At 39.1% G+C, this 25,777-nt stretch overlaps 1 protein-coding gene across 1 annotated transcript; it reads left to right on the forward strand.

The window, feature by feature from the left end:
* Positions 1-4,722: 4,722 nt before the first annotated feature.
* Positions 4,723-25,777, forward strand: LOC128025944 (TATA-binding protein-associated factor 172). The gene is made up of 38 exons (XM_052612581.1): positions 4,723-5,062; positions 6,435-6,558; positions 8,483-8,597; positions 8,836-8,982; positions 9,594-9,793; positions 9,941-10,068; positions 11,820-11,949; positions 12,041-12,109; positions 12,235-12,324; positions 12,400-12,495; positions 13,288-13,464; positions 13,564-13,704; positions 14,313-14,437; positions 14,550-14,670; positions 14,790-14,894; positions 14,979-15,128; positions 16,223-16,365; positions 16,442-16,616; positions 16,691-16,894; positions 17,098-17,533; positions 17,929-18,113; positions 18,206-18,359; positions 19,302-19,411; positions 19,510-19,711; positions 20,071-20,219; positions 20,412-20,564; positions 20,736-20,857; positions 20,962-21,129; positions 21,235-21,312; positions 21,406-21,535; positions 22,357-22,498; positions 22,766-22,896; positions 23,152-23,277; positions 23,362-23,514; positions 23,721-23,932; positions 24,029-24,188; positions 24,697-24,867; positions 25,028-25,777. The coding sequence occupies exons 1-38, from the start codon at positions 5,049-5,051 to the stop codon at positions 25,175-25,177; spliced, it is 5,586 nt and encodes a 1,861-aa protein (XP_052468541.1). The 5' UTR covers positions 4,723-5,048; the 3' UTR covers positions 25,178-25,777.

The raw sequence follows: 25,777 nt of genomic DNA on the forward strand, positions 1-25,777 counted from the left end.
TTTTACCTCATAGCTTCTTTCAGCTGGTTTATGAAAAATGAAATTCAGATTTGCATCTGTGAATGACCTTCAGCCTATGGGGAAAGGCTAAAAAATGCCACTACTCTGCCTCTGCAAGGACTAGCTCTTTACTGTCTTTGCATTTCCAGTTGAAATGGTGAATGTAGAAATTACTTGTTGACTGGAAACTTTTTAACCTGCTACTAACAAAATCAGGTGCAAAAACTGATGAACTAAATAGTACTGGTGGTTCATGGTAATAACGCATAATGATGCTTAAGGCTGAACGCATATCAGTTATTTTGTAATTACTTTACAAATGTGTGCACCTTTTTCATTTTTTTATTTTAATACTTTTAAGTTTGTAGTTCTGCTGTTTTGGCTGATTTTTGCCTGTGATGGACAGCTGGTCTATATCCAGCTTCAATGGACAGCCTCTTCCTCCGTGGATGAATCACACTATGGTATGTTCTCTATAACATATGATAAGCTTTTAATAATATGCCAATTAAATAATTTTCCTGCACATTTAATCTGACCTTTTGATATAGACTGACTGTGGAGTGACTGTGTAAGCTTGATACATAGCACACTTCTGTAGCACACATCATGTTTACGAGAACACGACACGTTATTCTTGTGAATGTGTTCTGGTGAACTGGTCCTATGAATATATGATATGAACCATTTCCAACTTATTTGAATGGCGTCAGTGCAGATGTCTGATAGTGCATATTTGTAATAAGTACACTTGCATTAACATAATTTATTTTATTTTTTTTACTGTGACCACTTCTGTTAATGTCAGTTTGAAACTACAATATGTATCTGATGTTATAGACATTTTTGGAAATTTGCAAATGATAATCAAACTAGTGTCCTCCAACATTTATTAAACAAGTTATTTAACAAAACCAAAAACCGCATAGGTGATAATAAATAGCTGTTTTATGAAGTTGTATGAAGCTATAAACATGACTTGATTAAACTATTTATATAATATAGCTTTGTAGATTGTAGCTTTGTATTTATACAATTATAGAATTGATTCGGTTCATTTCAGGTCAGTCTTTGGAAACTTTGAAGTTTGGGTGAACGATGCCGAATATCTTCTGTACATTGTGCATGTAGGAATATGTTCAATGCGTGCGGATCCAAATGTTAGAAACATATGATGATAATTCACAGTGCAGCAATTCTCTACCCTAGAGAACAGGAATAGTAATATCATATCATTTCTTCTCTCTCCATTTGACCGGAGTCTGTCAGAACAGATGATCCAGATGCTTGAGACATCATTTCAGGAAAAAGTGTTTCACAGTCTTTTAAAGGTTTGGGAGGACAACGATCTCTGCCATGATACATGTTTCATTGAATAACCAGTAACCGAAGTAAAAGAGAACCTGTCAGGTTTCCTTTATCAGGGTTAACGATCATGAAGCGAGACTCATCATCTGAATGACTCCCTCTCAGGTGGAGCTTCCTCTCAGATCTCTGTATTCTTTTATATGGTGCAGAGTGTTTGGATCTGCATCCACCAGCCCAACAGAGAGCAGTTTAATGATGAGGTGAAGATCCTTATCATTCATTCTCCACTGCAGGAAAACAATCAGATATTAATGTGTATCCTTCAGTCAGCAGTAAGTGATCAAAGATATGTGCTCACATATATAGCCATCTACCTTGTTGATGTAAAGCATATTTTTTTCTTGGAATGCATTCTCAACTTTGGCATGTATCTGTGTCCGAGATAATAAACATGTAAGACAACATTCAAACTTCTTTTGAGCAAAACAGCAGTATTAAAAGACTCCAACTTAAGATATGTGTCCCTATCTGTTCTAGAAGGATGAGTGTTCAAAAAGCTACTGAATTTACTACTTTAATGCAATGCTACTTCTCCCAACAAAACATGTAAATGCAGATTAACCAGTTATGAAAATATTTGTAAACACTTCCTCTCACCTGATATAGACCATATGACATGCACTTGATGATGCCAATTAGCCCTAAAACAATCTGTAGAAAGAAACCTTTTAAATACCATATAAAATGTAAAAAAATGTTTGCAAAAAGATCAAAATTAAATACAAATGTGTCAATAAAAGAGAAACAACTCAAATGACACACACTAGTCTGGAATAATTAAGTTAAAAAAAAGTTAAGTAAAATAAGTCTCATGCTCCCCAAGGCTGCATTTATTTGATTAAAAACACAATAAAAAACAGTATATTGCGAAATGTTGTTACAAATTAAAAGAACTGTACACGCAATAAAACATTAAAAGCATTAAAAGATGTAAACAGGCAAACCTACCCCCAGAATGTACAACATGAGTGTTTCTTGAAGTGTTCCTCTTGTGTGTGTTTGTCTCTGTGAAGTGCTGTAATTTATAAGAAGCTGAGAGAAAATCATGTGAACAGAACCAGATGTACAGGTTTAACAGCGTGTCAAACCCCAAAGCCACAAATGCCAGACAATCAGGAGCTTTCCACACACATTGACAGCTGGAAACTCACAGCTGTGTCACACTTCTGGACTATTGATGTTATTAGAGTAACAATTAGACCCCAGTGTTTTCATCAGAGGTAATAGCACATGTGAAGTGTCATTTCTGCAGTCTTACATTCATGTGATCAAAAAAAAACTGACACAACATCATACTTCAAGCATCACAAATCTAGACATAGTTTCATTATGTTGCACTGTTCTGTAGGTTCTTCAGATCAGGATACTTTAGAACAGTTGTTTTTCAAAAGAACTTGAGAATAAAAAGTTATTGCCCTGACTCATACCAGTGGCGTAATATAACAAATAAAAATACTAAGTAAAAAAATACTAAGGAGTACCTGTACTTTACTTGAGTTTTTATATTTCAGCCAACTTTTTCTTTTACTCCACTGCGGTATGTATACCTTTACTCTGATACATTTCTCTTACTGTAAGTATATGTTACTTACTACAAAATAGTCAGAAGAATACAGACTGCAGGAAAGCAGGTTTGACGAATCAGTGGTCTGGGGTTTGCAAGTTAGACTCATAAAAACACCTTTGGACATGAGCACAACCACACCTTGGATGATTTCATTTCCCACTCAAATCTCTGCAATGGACGCTTTTTTTAGACGCTTTTTCACTAACATAATACAAAATCAATCTATATTCTATTTTGAGCACCTGACTGTACATATATGCTATTTTTTAAATGCTTCAAATAGTTTCTAGATTATTACAGTTATTAAAAAGTTTTTTTTTTTTTTTTTTTTTAAACAAGTCTTTCTTCGTGGCATTTTTTGAGAAAAGTCAAATAGACAGATAATATAGAAATAAATTCAGTGAACATCATACAGTGAATGTGTGATAAATGAACTGTTCCTGTTCCAAAGAAAGAAAACTGTTTTAAAACAATTTTTCATTTATGTGATCTTAGTAATTATACATTTGATGGACAGAATTAAGACCAATAAAACCAGTGTCTACCTCTGAACTGGAACAGTGGCTTAATGCTTTCACCGCGCGCGCGATCGCACACACACACACACACACACACACAAATGTTGTCATGACAACATAGCATTTGGACTAAAACCATTTGGAGCATGTAAAATTCATTTTTAGAAACTGATGTAGAGCCTTTGGTGAATAAATGTAGAAAACCTGCAATATTAACATGAAGGAAGTGAAGACAGAGTTAAAAGGCAAATGGTTTATATGAGTATTAATACAATAACATTTTTCATTTGCATAAATATAATTAATCCGAAAGTACAAATTTCAAAAATCAACTGCCACACTGAAGCATGAATATGATATTTTAACACTCATTTAAACATTAAATGAGTAAATGATTGAGACCAGTCAGCAGTCATCATCGACCGAACAGGTGAACATTTCAACAGCTGACGTTTTTAAGGCTTCCTATGATAAGACGTTGAAAGGATTTTCCATGTACAGCAAGTGTACTTTCATAAAACAGCCGTTTTTGAAGCATGAACACTGTAGCCTATGTTTCAGGGTGTCTGTAATCGTCATACTGTTACAAATCTGTCCAGCTAAATGAACGTACCCTGGGTTTCCGCTAGAGGGAGACAAAACACTAGACACTTAAGACGCTCTATATCCAGTAATGACATCAAATGAAGGGAATATCCAACGAGTTGATGTCCGTTTTATTTTTAATCATAGAGAGTGGATACAAAAATATAATATTTATATATTTAATATATCTATTTTTATAATTTAATTCTATAAAACATTTTGTATTAAGAAATTTAGATTTATTATGAAATGAATTGGCATATACATTCCCACGTTCATCGAAGTCTAGAAATGTTTAGCCTATTTATTTTTATTAAGGGGGGGGGGGCAAAGACCCATAATTCTTCAAATAATAAAAAAAATACATTAACAAAGATATCATTTTTAAGCAATTGATTTTTAAGCAAGCGAAATTTTCCATGAAGTGGGCACAATAGCACCAGTTACGAGGAAGTTACAGTTAATCGATTTGAATTATTTTATTAAGTGTCCCAAATACAAAATAAATGTTCCACACTCAACATTATAAAAATAATTCTACTGAAAAGTAGATTTAAAATCGTGTTTCCGGAGCACATTTTTCTTGTGATGTGTGTGCTGCGCTTCCTTTTCGTAGGTGCGCTGTGATTGGTCAGCTGGAGCCCATGTAACCAATCACAGCGCGCCTGCTCCGGAGGAAGGAATAAATGCAAGATGGCTTCTCATATAAAACCAGCCGCCTGGCTTCTCTTTTGTGATCAACAAAATTATTCTCCCACGTTTATTCGATTAAAATACCATTTTCGGCAAAGTGCTGAGGGCTGAATCAATTTATACGCTGGCGTAGGTCTTACTCGGCGTCTTCGGGCGCTGTGGGAAATACTTAATAAGCGAGCGGACCGATTTTGAGGCAGTGCGCGAGAGAGAGATCGGGCCTGTCCGCGCGCACGCGACGCTCAGCAGTAGCGCGAGCCCGACCCTGAACCCGAACCCCGCGCCCGGATCCAAACCCGGACACCCGAGCTGCTAGTATGGCTGTTTCAAGGTGAGTCGGCCGATAATAGTTGATTAGCAGGAGCCACACGTGTCCCCACAGTTGAGTTTTCTATTTCTTAATATGATGTGAACGTTACATTATCGCTAAAATCTCTATAACGCTCGGTGCTTTAAAGTAAACATAAGTAATTTCTCACAACCGACGGCTGCAGAAGCAATAAAGCCCCTAACAAAATAACATGTCAGTATTTGACCTGTCAAACTGTGCTATCAAATGCTGTATATCGTGTGTTTTGAGTGATATTGATTGTACGTTATGAATCCACCAGTTTGTGATCTGCTATAATGATTGTGCTTTATCCTGGTAACGTTAACGTTACATCTCCGGTTAATGTGTAAATCCACATGAACAGTGTACTAACCCCCCCGCAGTGTCATCCGGGTTGGGCACTGTCAGTGAGGTAAAGACATCGGTTTAACATCCGGAGTGACTGAAGGCAGCACTTATTTCTCTAATCCATCTCTTCTGTTGATGCATTAGATTAATGTGGCGTTATATAACGGGTCTGACAGGAAGCCGCTAGGATAGCTTTTTTTTACCCGATAATTGTATTTTTTAATAGTTAAAGTTCATGCAAAGAAATAAATGAAAATGAGACCATCATGGAAGCCATCTGTTCTTCATAAGTCGGGTCTTCCACTCAAGAGCGAAGCCACGTTGATCACGTGACCAGCTTTTAGTTATAATAAATGGTTCGTAAACAAATGTAATGCATCCAGACCATTAGAGATATAATGTGTCCAATACCATTGGTGCTATTAAGAGGAATAAACCCCAGCTAAATGTAAACAAAAACTTTATTTTGCACAGAGAAAACGTAATATTCATAATGAAACTTTCTACTTTTTCCATGAGATTTTGGGAAGCGATCATTTGTTTGGTAAACTCTGACCTGCGAAACTGATAACATTCAAGTACATTTTATTTGTGTAATGCTTTATATTAATATTTAGCAGATATAGATACGTGTATCTTTTATATACTTATATACTGTGTGAATGCGGATTAATTTGGGTGTACTGTATATCCAAATTTACATATAGATTATTGTTTGAAGATGTAAACAATCAAGCCGTTTTACTTGTTAATTAACACATAGCTTTGTGACTGAACTGTATGGGAAAGCTTCAGGTTTGCTGGAAAGTGGAGTTTATTATTTTAGTATTTGGAGAATTGAATTGTCATATGTTGAATTTATGTTTTTGAGAGACTGTGTAGTTTCATTGCCCTTGCAGTGTGTGAAGAAATGTTAAAGTCTACTGTGACCATTGCTTAAGTGATGAATTTAGAACATTTTAGAGTTGTATTGCCAGTCAGATCTTCATTGTGTTAATTAAAGCACCCTTCTCACTGTCTGCAGGTTGGAACGTCTGTTTATCTTACTAGATACAGGTACGACTCCTGTTACCCGTAAAGCGGCTGCTCAGCAGTTGGGAGATGTCGTTAAGCTTCACCCACATGAGCTTAATAACCTGCTATCAAAGGTGAGTGTTTAGGCTTTGTTCAGACTCGCACAATATCTGAATTTATTTATTTATTTATTTTTGAAAAATCAGACTCACTGGGTAGTTTGTAGTCTGAACAGCAAGAAACACATTAAACTCATAAAAAAAATGTTCTGAATAATTGGTCTGTATTTTTGTACTAGTAGCACTTGTTTATAGCATTCCAGAATTCATGCTTGCCATCTGTTGTTCATAGTGCTCTCGTGTGTAATACCGATAATACCGATATCACCATGGGGTCGGGGGCATTCCTTCTTTTCCTCGCTTTCCTTTGCTTTTAAATAGCTTGTAAAAGCGGTGTGCCTATTTTACTTTCACTTTCAAATAGCGACAATTCGGCGTAAAGCAATTGTTCGGTTTTTTTTCTGTTTTATTTGAATGTTTCCTCACTTTCCTTTGCTTTTAAATAGCTTAAAAGCACTGTGTGCATTTTACTTTCACTTTGAATTAGCAGTAATTCTGTGTCAATTCCTTAAATACCTCAACAAAATACAACCTCCATCTTTTTAGCCTATATATAAAACATATACATTTTATTAATAAAAATACACCATGCTGTAGGGCAGGCTATGCCTAATATAAAATAACATAATTTACATGAAGTTTAAATTGGAATACAAAACTGGAAATAAGTAAGCATGTATAATATATAACCAAATAAATAAGAAACGTAGAACATTTATTAGCAAGATAAATAAAGCTTGAAGGCACGGCATACACCTTGATGTCAAATAAAATAAATTACACAAAGTTTAAATAAAGTAGTAATCAGCAAACAGTGTGGAACCAATTAAGAAAAACCAATGTTTGAAGGGGTCATATAATGCTACATGCAGTCTTACAAGTTGTTTGAACTGCAATGCGTGTTGGCAGTGTGTGTACACAATCACCCTATAATGATTAAAATCCACCAAGTAGTTTCAAACAGAAGCAAAAATTGCTTTGTCGAATTTGAAAGTGAAAGTAAAATATGCATGCAGCTTTTAAAAGTGTATGTACGTTCTGCACTGTAATTGGCACAGTCTGCATTACTTTTTCTGTTTTCTCTGTTTGAGCTTGAATGCTTATATATATATGTATGTATGTATATGAATATGATACAACAGATCAGTTGTCAGTGTCGAAAAAGAGAACTGGACATTTTGCCTCTGCTCATTGCGATTATCTCATGGTGAAACACAACTATACATATCTCGTGTCTGTGTGTGTTTGTAAATAGATATGGATAGGTATTGTTTCACAATGAGATAATCGCAATGAGCAGAAGCAAAATCTCCAGTTCTCTTTTTCTACTAATCTGTTGTATCATTAAGTCTTTATCATGCTGACACTTGCATCAATACTGTAGCAACGATTGTAGATGCTGTTTAACTTTATTACTTGCAAAATGCCAGTTTAGCGCTAAAGATTTACAAAAAAATATGACGTGGTGGTATCAAATCATATTATCATGCTGCTTTGAGATACATGCCATGTTAATGAATTATTCATTCCTTATTCATATACATGTTCACTGCTCTCTGTGTGCGCACTTTGGATGGGTTAAATGGAGTAAGTAATAAATTCTGAGTATGGGTCACCATACTTGGCTGTCCCGTCACTTTCACTTTCACTTTCATCTATTTATTTACATTATTTTCCAACATGTTACATTTATGAAAAAAAAAAAATATTTTTTTACTTTGGCATCCTCCAATCCTGTGTGGCTTTGTGGTGCTATAACGATTTGTTTTAATGGGTTAAGACGATAAGATGCTAGAGAGAAACTTCTTAAGGTAAGCAGTTAGTAAAGGTTTGAAAGTTTGATTTCCCTGTTGTTTTGTACATTTCAGCAAATCTGCTCGTAACTGAATTTCAGATCTTCAGATTATTGAACTGTTTTCCTTTCCTCTGGGTTCAATAGGTTTTAACATACTTGAGGAGTCCAAACTGGGACACACGAATTGCAGCGGGACAAGCTGTCGAAGCCATAGTGAAGAACATTCCAGAATGGAACCCAGCTCCAAAGCCAAAAGACGGTGAGCTGAATAATGCCAGATTACATTACTGTACAACTTGATGTTTTGGACTTTGCAGTAGGATTTTTACAGAAAGGCACGTAATTACATAGACCTTTTGTGATTTTTATCAAGGCTGTCGAATGCAAATCAACACCAGTTTGATCCTGCAGTGGTAATGCCACTAACAAGCTTTAAGTTTCTCTTTAGTGATTGTCTTGAGCAGAGCGAATGCTTTAATGTGTGCTGTCCTTTTCAGAGGTCTGTGCAGAAGATATGTCTCCAGAGGACATCTCCTCAGACAGGCTGAGTTTCTACAGGTTTGATATCTCCCGTCTACTCAAGCACGGAGCATCGCTGCTCGGCTCTGCTGGTGCTGAATTTGAGCTGCAAGATGACAAGTCAGGTAGGGTTGTTCAAATTCCCAACATATAGTGTTGAAGTTTAGTGTGTAACTCGTCCCACACCTTTTGTACCACAGACGTCAATTACCTCAAATGGACATGGAATTAATTTTTGGCCTGTGTAAATGATATAATGTTTCTTACTCTACAGGAAAAAGAAGTGTGTGATTTGAATACCATTTAATTGTTTTGATTGAATTTGACTCTAATAAGGAAACTGATTAGGTCATTTTACATTCTTTGTTGTAGAAGTGGATAAGAGGTGCAGGTGAAAAGTGTTTATTTGCATGTCTATATAGTAGAAATTTGAATAGAAGTGCATTTCGTCATCTCCATCTGTCTGTGCATGTTGAATTTTTTGTTTTGTTTATTTTCTAGTTCATAAGTAGTGTTTGTTCTGCACCATTTATGCTGTGAACATGAATGATACCTAATTGAGGGGTGCTATTACTTTTATACGCAAGTGATTATGATTTTACCTGGTGGAAACTAAAATGGGTGATATTGAGAAACCATAATATTAACAATGGTTTTGACTTGGACCTTAAAGTGAACACCACCGCTTGTTGGTGATGACTTTTGTTTTACCGTTCTTAGTCATTCTGTTCTTCAGGTGAGACAGATCCCAAGGAGCGATTGGCTCGGCAGAGAAAGCAGTTACAGAAGAAGTTGGGATTGGATATGGGTGCTGCGTTCGGCATGGACACGGAGGAGCTTTTTAATGATGAGGACCTGGAGGACGCTTGTGCTTCTAGTACCAACAGATCACAGCCTGGTAAAAGCCTGGGCTGTCAATTCTCACGCAACCATTTGGTGAGTGGTGCAAATGCTTACAAGGTCCAAATTCTTTTTCAAATGCCAGACGCTTCAGAAAGCTTAGTTTTAAGGCTTACATTAGTGGAATTGAGGTCCTTCTCGTATTTAATTGGAAGTTTAGTTTTGTGTTCTCCTCCTCTTCAGCCAGCTGCAGAGCTCATAGATTCTGAGTTTCGTCCAGGCATGTCCAATCGACAAAAGAACAAAGCCAAGAGGATGGCAAAACTTGTGGCAAAGCAGAGATCCAGAGACGTGGAACCTAATGAGAAGAGGTAGAAATGCAATGCTAAACTGACAACTATTTAACTTGTATTGTTTTCTGAATTTGGATGCATCTGCTTTCATGAAAGTTTAAAGGTGCAGTAAGAAATTTCTGGATAACCTGGTTGATCATTGAAGTCATTAAAACAAACCGATCCCTACCCAAAAGGATCACACATTTATCTTGATAGCTTTGCCCCCAAATCCACAAATATGTCGTGTAGCACAGGCATCTCCCCCATCACAAGTGGACATACTGCTTATTGGTGAATGTCTAGAAGTGATGGGGAGTTTTCAGGAGTGATGAAATTACTGCGCCGAGGTCGTAGTGCTGCAAACTATAAAAAACATTATAGTTTTTTTTTTTTATCCGCTTAGAAAATCGCCACGTTTTATTTTGTCACCATACTTACTCGTGTAGCTACTCATGTAACCATCTTTGAAAACATGGAAGTGTTTGGTGGCTTCTATATTCATCCTTGTTTGAATCTAAGAAATGAATGGTGCTAAGCTAAACGCTAACATAGGTGTTCTCTGCGCTACAGAGATAAAGAGCTCGCACTGAGATGGGACGTATCAACTCATCAAAGTTAAGGGAAGAACATAGTGGAATATGGAAAAATGGTGTCGTTTTCCTTTAAAGGTGACAGCAACCAAGCAACTTCTTGAATCATGAACTCTAGATTTAAAGGGAATGTGTTTTTATACACTGTCGTATCACACACTTGACAGTAAGAGTGTGCACAGATAGTTAAATATTCTGTAAATATTAATATACTATATTAATATACTATTCGAGTTTTACTACATTTTGCTTTGCTGGCCGTAAATCCAGGGAAACCATGATAAATCGTAAGCACCCAAACTAAAAGCCAGTTCTAAATTAATTGGTTGGTGCTGTCGAGTGTTAACAAGTCGATTGTATTCGATCACAGAATGTCGTCATCTGCCTCGTGAAGTTTGGAATTACTTTGATCAAAATGACCTTTTTTTTTAAATTATCTTGCAAAATGTAATTACTTTTGATCAAATTAATCTTTGGAACAGAGTCATCATATCACCACCACAATGAGAGATCACATGAAATCCAAACAGCAGTCGACAGAGGAAAGACAGCTGCCCATCACTGCATTCATGACTGTAGATGAGCAGAGAAGAGCGCTTATCGGACAGCATATGCTTGCTTCGAGTTTAAGGAAGAGTGCTTTAAGAACTTAAGAAACTTTGCTTAGCACTGTTATCTTTGCGTCTTTGGAACATTTGTGTTGGCACGCATTATTATTGTTATTAGACTGAGGAGCCAATGTTCACAGACACTGGCAGTGTCCGAGCCTGTGGATATTATAATTTTTTTTAACGTTTACATGTAAAACAATATAAATGTCATAAAAATAGAGGGACACAAGTGTATGTGTACTCAAATACCATTTTTTTAAAAATGCCAATCCCTACTTGGGATGATTTTTCTTGAGCAAAGCTACAGAAAAAAATGTAGCTCCGCAGCATTGCGTTTACACAGAGAGCTGTAAAATCGCTTCAGATACTAGGTTATCATACCTGCTTTTTCTGTTTCTGTTAGTGGATGAATGCAGATGTGTTCTTGAAAAAAGTTTTTGCTTTACTCTGCCAATCATATTCAGAATCAGATGATGATGAAGACTTCCAGCCCTATAAACAGTGTTTGATGTTGACTTCGATAATGAGTGTTTATGGGGGTGTTGGCAGTCAGTTTGACCACTGCTCTTATGTTCCCTTGCCACAGCAATGACAGTTTTGAGGGAGAGCCAGAGGAGAAGCGCCGGAAAACCACAAATGTAGTCATTGAGCATCCATCAACCAACAGCAAAGTCTTAATTGATAATGTCCCTGAAAACTCCGGTTTATTTGAGGAGGTGGGAGACATGCACTTGCTTTTTTCTTTCACATTTTGAGCTGTCAACATTCAACTGTGTGTATCTAAAATGTTTTTATTTTTCTCCACAGACTCAGGAATGGCCCCTGGAAAGCTTCTGTGATGAACTGTGCAATGACCTCTTCAACCCCTCGTGGGAGGTACTGAAAAAGACAAATTATCTTAAGCGAGTTTGCACTTGCATGTGAACTGAAGTTTTATTTTTTTGTCATTTACAGTGAAAGGTGTGGTGGTTGGTCAGTGTGCTTTTATTTGGTATTTTTAGATTCGTCACGGTGCCGGTACGGGACTGAGGGAAGTGCTGAAGTGTCACGGTACTGGTGGAGGAAAGACTGTTGGCAATACAGCAGAACAGGTGTTCACCAGCTCAGTAGACATGATAACTGTCAGTTTAAGTTCAGTGTGTGATGTTTGATGCCTTCATTCTCAGATGGAGCGACAGCACCAGGAGTGGCTGGAGGATTTGGTCATCCGGCTTTTGTGCGTCTTTGCTCTGGACAGGTTTGGAGACTTTGTATCAGATGAGGTTTGTCATCTTTCTCTCAATTTCAGAATTCTTATCTGTTGTCATCTGTTGCCCCCTAGTGGTTAAACAAAACTGACATTCGAACCTGTGCTTGTATGTAAATTCAACCGAGACTGCCTCGGTCTCAGTTGTTGAAGCCCTAAGACTGGCAAGAGCGGAATCAAAACCTTAAATACTTATCTTGCTCTATCTGTCCGCTGCTTTTGACACGGTTAACCACCAGATCCTCCTGTCAACCCTACTGGCAAAGGGAATCTCAGGAACTGCACTCCAGTAGTTTGAGTCTTACCTATAAGATAGGTCCTTCAAAGAATTCGTAGTATGGAGAGGTGAGGTGTCCAAGTCACAACATCTAACTACTGGGGTCCCTCAGGGCTCAGTTCTTGGACTACTTCTCTTCTCTGTCTTCATATCAGCTTTTCTAACAGACATTTCTTACTGGATGAAGGACCATCACCTTCAACTCAGCCTTGCCAAAACAGAGCTGCTTATGGTTCCAGCAAACCCATCGTTTCATCACAATTTCACTATCAAGTTAGGCACATCAACCGTAACTCTTTCAAAAACAGCCAGAAACCTTGAAGTTATGATTGATCAGCTAACTTTCTCAGACCACATTGCTAAAACTGTCCTGTCCTACTGATGCACATGCAAATGTAATTCTTTTTAAAAATATATATTAGAAATTAGTGGGGTTTTTTTTATTATTATTATTATTATTATTATTATTTTTGTTTTGTTTTATACTTTTATGCTTTCATTTTCTTTGTCATAAAGCATTTTTTTTTTCAGGTGGTTGCACCTGTCAGAGAGACGTGTGCCCAGACTCTGGGTGTAGCCTTGAGGCACATGGCAGACAGTGGCGTTGCCGTGACTGTGGACATTCTGCTCAAGCTGCTAACTGAAGACCAGTGGGAGGTTCGACATGGAGGCCTGTTGGGCATCAAATATGCTCTTGCTGTCAGACAGGTGGAAAAGACTCATTCTTATTGGCTGAGTCTGAAAGTGACATGCTCAATCCTGCAGTGTTTAACTTGAGGTTGACATTCACATCTTCCTGACCCTCAGGATTTGATCGCAGAGCTGCTGCCCCGGGTTCTTCCTGCCATTACAGAAGGCCTGCGGGATCTGGATGATGACGTTCGTGCAGTGGCAGCAGCAGCTTTGATCCCAGTGGTGGATGGATTGGTTCACTTACTGCCTACTAAGGTCTGAGTTCAAAGTTCACCTGAATTTTAGAGTTAGTGATGTCCAATATGAAATTACAGAGAGCATATCTTATTTAAAGGTGCTGATAATCTTAAAATAGTCTAATATCGGCCAGTTGATCCATCACTGTCAGTGTTTGTGCCTACAGTACTCTGCATGTGATAACTCCTTTATTTTCCAAAACATTTAAATCAGTCTGAAGTCTAGAAGTTCTTTTTCGTTTAATGGTTTAAAGCAGTTGTAAATACCAACTTCAGTTTCAACTGTAAACACCTCTCTAGTGCGTTTAATGTTTTTGTAGAATGTAGAGAAGATTTCTTCGCCCAAAAAAGGTGGAGGCCTAGAGCACGTCTACCTATTACGTAGTCACCATGGACCAACAGTAGTCCAAAGGTGTTTATAAGCTGAAGTGAACTTTTCTGGAAAGTTTGCTTTGACAAGTTGTTTTGAACTTCCAAAACAAACTCCAAACAAGTTTAATTTTGGCCTGATTTTTTTCTTAAATGGCATCACACAATATAGTTATTTCGATATTGGGGCCTTTACATCTAAAACTTATTCGCAGCGTAAATGCCTCCATATCTATCTACTGCATGTGTGCTTTATAGGTTCCCTTCATTGTGGACACACTGTGGAATGCCCTGCTAGAACTGGATGATCTCACAGCCTCAACTAACAGCATCATGACCCTCTTGTCCTTCCTGCTTGCTTACCCACAGGTCCGCCAGTGCAGGTGAGATTTCTCTATTGAAATATGAAAAGAGCTCTCGTGTTAATTGCTATTAATACCACATTTTCTGACAATGAATAAAAGGGAAACTAAAACCCTGTTTTTCCTTTCCCAGCACACAACAGTCTCTCACGGTGTTGGTTCCTCGAGTATGGCCATTCCTGAGACACACAATTGCTTCTGTTCGTCGGGCTGCCCTAGAGACCCTCTTTACATTGCTTTCCAAAGCTGACCAGGTTGGATAATCTGTGTGAAGTCAAAAAAAAAACATGAAGGATTTATTTATTTTTTTTTCTCAGTTTTGAAGTAATTCTTCTTTCCTGTTTTCTGGTCTGATTTATACTTTTCCCTCCAGAGTTGTGCAGTGTGGCTGAATCCCATCATGCAGGACATGTTAAGACACATGTTTCAGTCCTGCATACTGGAGAGCAACCAGGAGATTCTAGAGCTGATACAGAAGGTGTGGCTTTCGCTGTTCCACTCTTTGGATGTTTTGTCTGATTGATGGGTTAATTATTTTATTTATATGTTGATGGTGTTCTAGGTGTGGGGGGAGTTGTTGCGCCAGGCCCCGCAGCAGTATGTGGTGGCTGCCAGCTGTCCTTGGATGGGCGCCTGGCTCTGTTTGATGATGCAAGCGCCACACATCCCTATAGACCCCAACATGTTGCTGGAAGTGAAAGCCCGCTTAAAGGTGAGGGTGGAGGTTCCTTTACCTGCACAATACTGGTATAAAGAATCAATTTGACCTTTTACAGCATCATATGCAAATCTTCAATGTATGCAAACTACTTATTGTGCTCAAAGTAATTTATAGTTTTATTCAGCAACAATCCATGAAATTGATCAAAAGTGGCAATAAAGCTTTTGCACGGTTGAAAAAAAAAAAACTGTTATTTTGACGTTTGTTCACTGAAGATTCCTCCAACATAAATGTTTCTTGAACAGCTAATCAACATTAGAATGCTCTCTGAAGGATAGGGCTGTAACGATAACAAATTTTGCAGGACGATAAATTATCCAAAAAATTATTGCAATAAACGATAATATCGTCATTCTAAAGACCAGTTTCAACTAAAATAATGATAATGGCATAATAACACAGGTACACCTTTTCAAAGATCAAAGATTAATTTTCATTATTTAATGGCAGATTCAGAGCAAGAAATACCAACATGTTGACTCTGTGTGGCTTAAAATTTAATTAATTTTGTATCCATAATTGAATAATTTAATTTTGTTATGTTTAAATGCCAGTTAGGGATGCTCATATTGACCGTTTAACAGTTAACCAAAAGTAAACATTTTGACCGATGAAGGGGCCGTTCACATCACGTCTCTTTTTTTTTTTTTTTTTTTGTTGCTCAAGTTCATTATTTCACACCAGGTCATGTGAAAAGAACCAACTCAATCAGCTTCCTTCGGGATGAAACACTGCAGAGTTTTTTCACTGCAGAGAAATTATTGCGAGCTCATTTTTGTTTTTTATCGTGCGATTAATTGATTTGCATTTAATAAGTCTTACCAACCCCAAACTTATACATGTGCTATAAACTTTCTGCCTGTCCAAATCAATAAGTACAGATATGACTCAAAGAAAGCAGAAGTCAAGCGCTCCCCAGATTGAGAAAGTGCTTTCCAGTGTTTTTTTTTTCCTTTTTTTTTTTGTTTTTTTTTCTGTACAGTATGGTCTGTGGGCATGCTGTCTGAGGCCGGGACTAATCTATCCTACAACCTTCACTCATCCAGAAGAAGATCTGCTCTGAACTTCATTCTGTTATTCCGCAGGAGAAGGCTACTGGAAAGACCCGACAGGGATCGGTTCCAGTCAAGGAAACGGTCCAGGAGTACATCGGTGGAGCAGAAACGGTTACTGAAGACCCTGCCATGCGAGACTATGTGGTGACACGTGCACGTCTCATGGCTGCAAAGTGTGTAGAGGGGGGAATTCTTCAAAAAAAAAAATTTCTGTCATATTTGAGTCTAACTGCTTTTGTGTCATCCTAGGCTGTTGGGGGCGCTGTGCAGCTGTATATGTGACCCAAGGTTGAATAGCTCTTCTCAGGAGCTCCGGCCTGCAGAGTCTCTAGCACAGCTTTTACTGTTCCATCTCAATTCCAAATCAGCCTTGCAGAGGATTGCAGTTTCCATGGTGATCTGTGAGTGGGCAGGCCTTCAGAAGGTGAGAACGGGAGAGGGTCAATGTCAGGTTTATTTTTAAACGTGTTAATGACTGTTAATGGTCTCGTGTCACAGGAGTGTGAGCTGCTGTCCAGCGTGGTTCAACCTCGACTGCTGGCCATTCTCTCAGAGCAACTCTACTATGACGAGATCGCCATTCCTTTTACTCGCATGCAAAATGAATGTAAACAACTCATAGCGCTGCTGGCCGAGGCCCACATTGACGTGACCGAAAGAATCAACCCGACGGTATTCACCATCGATCAGGCTAACGAGCTGGTTAGTAAAAAAAAAAAAGCACTCCGAGAGATACAAAAAAACTCTAGAGCATAGAGAAAGTTCAAGAGCATTCTGCTTTAATTTCAAGAATAAGATCAATTCTCGCCAGTTAATCAGTATATGTAATATTATAACACTCATCATCATTCTAATCATCATCCTTATATTAAGTACAGGTGTTTAATCATCCCCTGGCTCTCTAGGTGACCACCATGTTCTCTGAATGCACCTCCTCTCTGAACCTCAAGTCACGTCAGTTCCAGCCGCTGGACAGCAAGAGACTTCAGGCTCGTTCCACTGTGTGCGAGACCAGCTCCGAGTGGCAGCAGCTGCAGCTGAGAGTTCATACTTTCGCTGCCTGCGCTGTGGTAGGACTGGCCATGCTGCCAGATAAACTCAATCCTGTTGTCAGGCCCCTGATGGAGGCGGCCCGCCGCGAAGAGAACACACTCGTCCAGGGTTACGCCGCCTCTAACATCGCCCGCCTGCTGCAGCTGTGCGCGTCCAGATCTCCCTGTCCGAATGCCAAGATCGTGAAGAATCTCTGCAGCTCTGTGTGTGTAGATCCAAAGCTCACCCCTAGTGCCGCGTGTCCTGTCCCGCCAGCCAGCACTCCAGCAATACAAGAGAGCAGTAAAGGTGAGAGGAAGACCATAGCTCCGACACCCATTCATATTTTCACTGGCCAGATTTATGAAATGGGATCAGAACAAATTGTATGTAAATTGTTTGTGAAGTGTCTCAATTTAATGCAACATTTATGTGAAGTATTTATAAACGGCTTCTACTTATAAATTCAATTTTGAATGAACATGAGGGTGAGTAAATGAAGGCAAAATGTACATTTTTGGGTGAACGATCCCTTTAAGGTCTTTTTTTTCCTACAAGTAGTATTTGCAGTCATATTTATCATGTTGGTGGTGTCCAGAAAGACCTATGTTTTTTGTGCATCCTATTTAATTAGCATGTTGCAGTTTAATGTGAGACTTGTTTCAGGGTATTTAGAGGTCTTGTGTATTTAATCTATCCTGCAGCATCTGTGGCAGAGAAGGAGGCGATGCATCACATGGTGAACAAGACAAAGGGCATCATCACTCTTTACCGGCATCAGAAAGCAGCTTTTGCCATCACCAGTAAGAGAGGACCCACACCCAAAGCCCCCAAAACTACTAACACTGACCTGCCCCTCGGAGGCAGCATTACCACAGAAACAGATGAGGTTTTTACAGTATTCTCATTAGCAGCTTTACTGTGTTCTCTTCAGTCATCACGGATAAGTGATGCTAGCAGTCTCTGTGTTATACTACCTAGAGCAAGAAGCAGTTTCTTATCCAGAGGAGAGGGGCAGAATTCAGCTTGATGACAGTTGCCAGGCATTTTGGTAAAGAGTTGACAGAAACTTTGCCATATCTGTGGGAGTCCATGACCGGTCCGCTGAGGAATGCGCTGAATGCTCAGGGATTTGGTATGTCTGCTTTAACTGTTTGCAACCCAAACAATGGAGAGAGATTTGATTTTTTTTTTTTATTAAAATGAATTGAGATTTGTGAAAAGCTCTTTGTAGTTCAGACAAATGAAAATTTGTTGAAAGTGTGCTTGTCTTCAGGCCATCCAAGATGTAGGTGAGATTGTTTCTTCATTGGAAGAGATTTGGAGAAATGTAGCATCACGGCATTGCTCTCCTGATTCAGACAAGACAACTTTATCTGTAATATTGCTTTCTTCAGTAGAAAGAGGACTCGTGTGTGTGTGTGTGTGTGTGTGTGTGTTAGCCAACAGCAGCAGTTTGAAGTTTAAAAATGTGTTGATGTATTTGTTCAATACAAACATGCAGCTTTTTTGTTTATTGTTATGCTTTTATCATTTGTAACTCAAGGGCCGGACACACTGCACTTTTAGTTCCATTGACTTCCATTCATACAAATGCGAATGCATCAGACCGGAAATGCAGCATCATATTTTATATACATCTTTAAAAGATTATAAAAACAAAAAAAGAAGCTGCAAGGTTCACAGTGTCAGTGGAAACAGGAACAGATGGTACATTTGAATAAGGACACATACACACACCAATAAAAAAAAAAAAATATTTATATAGCGAGAGACAGAGAGTACAACATAAGATGCTTTCGACACCGTCAAAAAAAGACACAGTACAAGGACATATTAATCCATGCTGTGATAACTGAGGGGATAACTAGTGTGACTGCCCCTTCATTCTGATGCACCCATTCACTGCAGAGCATCCATTGGTGAGCAGGTGATATAATGTTACATTTCTCCTAATCCGTTTCGATTAATAGACACTCATCCATATCTTGGATGGCCTGAGGATATATTAAAATTTGGGGGGTATTTATTCCTTTAGTAATTGCTCTTTCTGCTGCTCATTTGGTTGTTGTTGCAGATTCCAGCCAGTTGTTGAAGCAGGGAGACCCTGTTGCTCAGGAGCTTGTGAACTCTCTGCAGGTGCTGGAGGTCACAGCAGGAGCCATGTCCCAAGAGCTCATCCCTTTAGTATGGACACATGCACATGAAACTTTCGAAAACATCTAGTATCACTCCATGAACAATGGCGGTTTTAACCAGTCACCTGTTATCTTTTGTATCTTCAGTTGATGGAGCAGTTGCCTCTCCTGTGCACCTGTCTGCAACATCCATATACAGCCGTACGTCACATGGCCGCGCGCTGTGTGGGTGTGTTCAGCAAGATCGCAACTATGGAGACCATGAATGTGTTTCTGGAACATGTGCTTCCCTGGTTGGGTGCGATTGATGACAACACCAAGCAGGAGGGAGCCATCGAAGCCCTGGCCTGTATCCTCTGTATGTCACAAATCAAAATCAAGCTCTTTTCTTGTATTAAAAATGCCTTTGCATTTCACAAAATTATATTTTCAAATAATGTTTCATGAGCAGCAAATTAGCATATTAGAATCATTTCTTAAGGATCCGATGTGACTAAGAACTGCTGAAAATTCAGCTCTGCCATCAGGAAAAATTACATATTAAAATAAAAAACTACTATTTTGGAGGTTTTGTGTGTATCAAATAAATGCAGCCTTGGTGAGCTTAAGAGACTTCAGAAACAACCGACTTCAAACTTCTAAACAGTAGTGTACAAACATTTAGTGGTGATCAGAACACACATGATTATCCCTGAGCACAGTGTCCAGGTGTGATGGAGCAGTTGGATGTGGATATCGTGCCCTATATGGTGCTGTTGGTGGTCCCTGTGTTGGGCCGTATGAGTGACCCTGGGGACAGCGTGCGATTCATGGCCACACAGTGCTTTGCAACCCTGATCCGACTGCTTCCTCTTGAGGTGAGCGATCAGTTAGCAGCACTGTCCAGCATTCATGATTTAATAATTATTACTGATGTAAGACTTTCAGCAGTGAGTTTGAAGTGAGTAATGTCTGTTCTCTCTATGCTGGAGCTCATCACTCTGTTGCATAACTTCTATGCAGCTTTTTTCCTTTTCATCATAGGTTTATTTTTGTATTTATTTTTTTAGGCTGGAATCCCAGACCCGCCGTCTATGTCTAAAGATCTCATTCAACAGAAGGCCAGAGAACGTCACTTCCTTGAGCAGCTGCTTGATGGAAGGAAACTAGAAAATTATAAGATTCCTGTGCCCCTCAAAGCAGAGCTCAGGAAATACCAACAGGTGTGTTTGCTTTTTCGATTTCTGCCCATGGAATTTTTTTTTCTTTTTTGGCAAATCCTGAGATTGAAGTGAGGCTAATTGTAATTGAAAAAAAAAAAGTCTGACTACATAAATCCCTGGCGATTTTTCAATCGTTGCTTTTATACAAGTCTGTCCCGTCCTCTGTTATAGGATGGCGTGAACTGGCTGGCATTTTTGAACAAGTACAAGCTTCATGGGATCTTGTGTGATGATATGGGTCTGGGTAAGACCCTGCAGTCCATCTGTATTCTGGCAGGCGATCATTTCCTCAGGTACACCCCAAACCAACTTCATCCAAGTGTTTTGCAGCATTTATATGAAGTTAAAATTCAAGACTTTATTTGACCTGCTGAATAATGATGCTGCATGTGTACAGGGCTCAGGAGTACACCAGAACAAAGGCTCCCGACTGTTGCCCTTTGCCCTCCATAGTAGTGTGCCCACCCACCCTGACGGGGCACTGGGTGGATGAGGTTGGAAAGTTCTGCTCTAAAGAGTATCTCAATCCTCTGCACTATACTGGCCCTCCTACAGAAAGAGCTTGGTACCATCTTAAGAAATCACTTGTTAAATGACTGTTGACTTGTTGCCTATTTTAAGAAGTTGAAATTGAAAATCCATGTACAATTTTCTGTTTCATTCTATGCAGGTTACAGCACCAGGTGAAGAAACACAATCTTGTGATAGCCTCGTACGATGTCGTTAGAAATGACATTGACTTTTTCAGGTAACAACTTGTTAATTACATGTTTATCATTCACAGAATTCATATACTCTGGGGGAATGAAATGTATTTCTTTTTTTTTTTTTTTCTTTACAGGGATATTAAATTTAATTATTGTATCCTTGACGAGGGTCATGTCATTAAGAATGGAAAGACCAAACTTTCCAAAGCGATCAAGCAGTTAACTGCCAACTACAGAATAATCCTATCAGGAACACCCATTCAGGTGAGAACTGAACTCTTCGATGCTTTTGTTTAAAAACTTGAGGTCAGTAAAAACAATCATTTTAGTAAAGGAGAATTTCCAGAAGACATTACTCCAGTCTTCAGTGTCACATGGTCCTTCAGAAATCGTTCTTTTCGATTCTCAAGAAACCGTGATTCTCCTACAATAGGATTACATGCATGCAAAGTCCGAAAAATGCTTTTGTTTTCTCAAAATATGCATTCAAAGGAACACTCCACTATTTTTAAAAATGGGCTCATTTTCCAACTTCCCTAGAGTTAAACGGTTGAGTTTTACCACTTTTGAATCCATTAAGCTGATCTCGGCGTCTGGCTGTAGCACGTTTAGCTTAGCTTAGCATAGATCATTGAATCTGATTAGAACGTTAGCATCTCATTCAAAAATGACCAAGGAGTTTTGATATTTTTCCTATTTAAAACTTTACTCTTCTGTAGTTACATAGTGTACTAAAACTGACGGAAAATGAAAAGTTGCTGATATGGCTAGGAACTATACTCTCATTCCGAAGTAATAATAAAGTAACTTTGCTGCCATAACTAATGATATAACACAGCGCCTAAAATAGTCCCAGGTAGTTCGTGTTGTTGCAGACTCATTTAGGCTGTTAAAATTCTTTCTTTTGGGAGACTATAACTTTATTAATACGTGCACTCTCAGTTTTACAACTTTGCAGATTGTTTGCATTAACATCATATACTATATACTTTTTTTTTTTCACACGTAGATGAATTTTGGATTAAAACACTGTTAGGTTTGAATTTGACAAGCTAATGACTGTAGTGTATTTTTGTCTCCTATAGAACAATGTTCTGGAGTTGTGGTCTCTGTTTGACTTCCTGATGCCAGGCTTTCTTGGTACTGAGCGTCAGTTTGCTGCCCGCTATGGGAAGCCCATCCTCGCCAGTCGAGATGCTAAAAGTTCCTCACGTGAACAGGAAGCAGGTGTGAAATTGTTTTTTTTTTTGTTTTTCTCCACTTCTCTGTCTCCTCATTGTAGCATCACAGCCTTCTCAGTCTGAAGCTCCTCTTCAGCTTTTTACACTCTGTACTAAGGGAATCACTAGAGATTGAATCCTATTGTAAGACAATGAAGGTTTTTTGTTTTGTTTTTGTAACAGTTTCAGATATTCGATTTTAAGAAGCAGCTCTTGAAGTAATTTTAATAATGTTGTCATCTTTGGTCTAAAGTAACGTGTTGGTGTTTTTCAGGAGTGCTGGCTATGGAAGCGCTGCATAGACAGGTTCTGCCCTTCTTATTGAGGAGAATGAAGGATGATGTGCTTCAAGATCTGCCACCCAAGATCATACAAGATTACTACTGCAACCTCAGTCCTCTACAGGTACAAAACCCAACAACAGGATGCTTCTAAAGGACTTGACTGCTGAAATTGGATACAGCAAGATTCTGTGATTTCGTTGTGTCAGAGGACTGTACTTGAGCACTACAAACTGTGCATAGTTCACTTTCGCTTTCTTAGCAGCAATCACACACAAAAAAACAACAACTTTGAGTTTGTCTAAAAAATGTTAATAATAATTTTTTTAAAGTGTAATCAAATATTGGTGACAACTTTGTTTCACTTGTGTGTGCTCAGGTTCAACTGTACGAGGACTTTGCTAAATCTCGCGCAAAGGTGAACGTGGATGACGTTCTTTCTACAACATCCGTGCAAGAGGAAGAAGAGAAACCCAAATTAAAGGCCACTGGACATGTCTTCCAGGTTGATCCCAGGAAGTCTTATAAGAGTGCAAGATTATCCTCCTCTGTCGAATAGTCTGTAATGTACTTGTGTTGGATGTTTCAGGCTCTGCAGTATCTGAGGAAGCTGTGTAATCACCCAGCGCTGGTGCTGACCCCTCAACACCCAGAGTACAAACACATCACAGACCAGCTGAGCAGCCAACACTCAAGCCTCAGAGACATTCACCACGCCCCAAAACTCTCAGCCCTCAAACAGGTGCCATCCACATATCATGCCTTTGTCTAATATCACCTAATATTAATGTTCTAGTTATCTATTAGTTTTATATATAACACAGTCAGATAGTTCAGTAGGTTCTATTTTTTTTAAACTGCATTTTCAGCAAATCATCAAATGTATTTTAGTGTAAAACACAAGCTAGCAGCAGCATATATTTATTTGTGTCCCGTTTTCTGTTGTAGCTGCTGTTGGACTGTGGACTGGGTTCTGCTGGAGCATCTGATGGCGGGACAGAGGCTGTGGTGGCCCAGCACCGCGTTCTCATCTTCTGCCAGCTGAAGAGCATGCTGGACATCGTGGAGCAGGATCTGCTCAAAGCACAGCTGCCCACCGTCACCTACCTCAGGCTGGATGGAAGCGTTCAGGCCGGCCTCAGACACTCCATAGTTTCTAGGTGAGAAGGCCTTGGAAATATTATTTAATCTCAAGAGCAGTTCCATTTGAGTCACTGTATGGAATTTTTATTTGTATTTTTTTTCTTCTTCAAAAGGTTCAATAATGACCCGTCCATAGACGTTCTGCTGCTCACTACCCATGTGGGAGGGCTGGGTTTGAATCTGACTGGAGCAGATACCGTTGTGTTTGTGGAGCATGACTGGAACCCCATGAGAGACTTGCAAGCCATGGATCGAGCTCACAGAATAGGACAGGTACTGAATTTTTTTTTTTTTTTTTTTTTTTTTTTTTTTTTTTTTTGTGAAAGTGACATACAGCCAATCATACTCCGAATTCGTGCTCTGCATTTAACCCATCCAAAGTGCACACACACACGCAGCAGTGGGCAGCCATTTATGCTTCAGTGCCTTGCTCAAGGGCACCTCAGTCGTGGTATTGCCGGCCCGAGACTCGAACCCACAACCCTAGTGTTAGGAGTCTACTCTCTAACCACTAGGCCACGACTTCCCTTCCCTTTTATGTTCTACTACTTAGTTGCATGTTTTGAGTTTTTTTTTTTTTTTTTTTTTTTACCCTCATCGGTATTCATGTATTCACTTCATTACTGACATTTCCACAAAAATCACATCCTGTCTACTCTTAATACTAAAGTCACATTGCAAAAATAGGGAAAAATCAGGTTTTTGGGGCAACATTTTAAACTGATATGTGAACAAATCACATATTGCATCCATAAAATGACTGCATGTTTGCGTGTTTCAGAAACGTGTGGTGAATGTGTATCGTCTCATCACACGGGGCACACTGGAGGAGAAGATCATGGGTCTGCAGAAATTTAAGATGACCATTGCAAATACAGTCATCAGCCAAGAGAACGCCAGTCTACAGAGCATGGGCACAGAGCAGCTGCTCAACCTCTTCACACTGGACAAGGTCAGGCCTTGCAGGCGATTGCATGCATAGAAAACCCCTTCCCATGAGGCTGTGCTGCCCTAAATTCAGTTTTTTTCAGATGCACACCTGCATGAAAATAGTTTTAATACAAGGGAATGACAGATGCACATTCATACTATGCCTTTGTGTTGATGTTTAGGATAATAAAGCAGAGAAGAGCGAGGCAGCAGGGTCAGCATCATCTGGTAAAGCTAGTGTGAAGTCTGTTCTGGATGGGCTGGGTGACCTGTGGGACCAACAGCAGTACGAGAATGAATACGACCTGGACAGCTTCATGCACTCACTTTAATGAGCCCAGTTCAACATGCACAAAAAAAAAAACACCGATTGGACAACGGAGAGATGTGTGCAAGCACTGTAGCTTAACAGCCTTAAACACTCCAGTCTTACAGCTCTTCTTCCTGTAGGTTCTTACAATTCACACAAGATTTGAGAACTAAAACAGTCCATTATTAATGTGTCACTGGAGGAACTCTTAAAGCTAATCTTACCAAGTTGAGTGTTGTACAGATGACAACCTCAGGATTTCCAGAACTCACCATCTGTATTTGTGAAGACAGTGTTTCAGAACTGAATGAAGAGAGCTGGTGAGACGAGAACTGGAATGCTTCCGCAATCGCATAGAATGACTCTAATGGTTCTCCAGACCACTAGGAGGCGCTGGACTAACTCCTGTAGGATTATGAATGGTTTGTATCTGCTGCAGCAGCAGAAATGTCTTACATGCACTGACTGAGATCTTTAGGTACAGCTGGAAAAGCAGCAGGACAATGGCCTCGGAAACATGGGAGAGTTTTAAAAGGAGAAAATAGAACTAAATATTTCTGTTATTTGCCTTTTTGGGTAAGCTGGTAGAATTTTAATAAATTCTAATGAGCTCTCTTTAAAA

This window comes from Carassius gibelio, chromosome A13 (assembly GCF_023724105.1).
Source record: "Carassius gibelio isolate Cgi1373 ecotype wild population from Czech Republic chromosome A13, carGib1.2-hapl.c, whole genome shotgun sequence".
Taxonomy (NCBI): Eukaryota; Metazoa; Chordata; class Actinopteri; order Cypriniformes; family Cyprinidae; genus Carassius; species Carassius gibelio.

What these genes read in the sequence shown, in the direction of transcription:
- LOC128025944 (XM_052612581.1), top strand. An exon ending in AGCTCCAAAGCCAAAAGACG is followed by an intron (nt 8,598 to 8,835) that starts GTGAGCTGAATA and finishes TGTCCTTTTCAG; the next exon opens with AGGTCTGTGCAGAAGATATG. An exon ending in GTGGAACCTAATGAGAAGAG is followed by an intron (nt 10,069 to 11,819) that starts GTAGAAATGCAA and finishes CCCTTGCCACAG; the next exon opens with CAATGACAGTTTTGAGGGAG.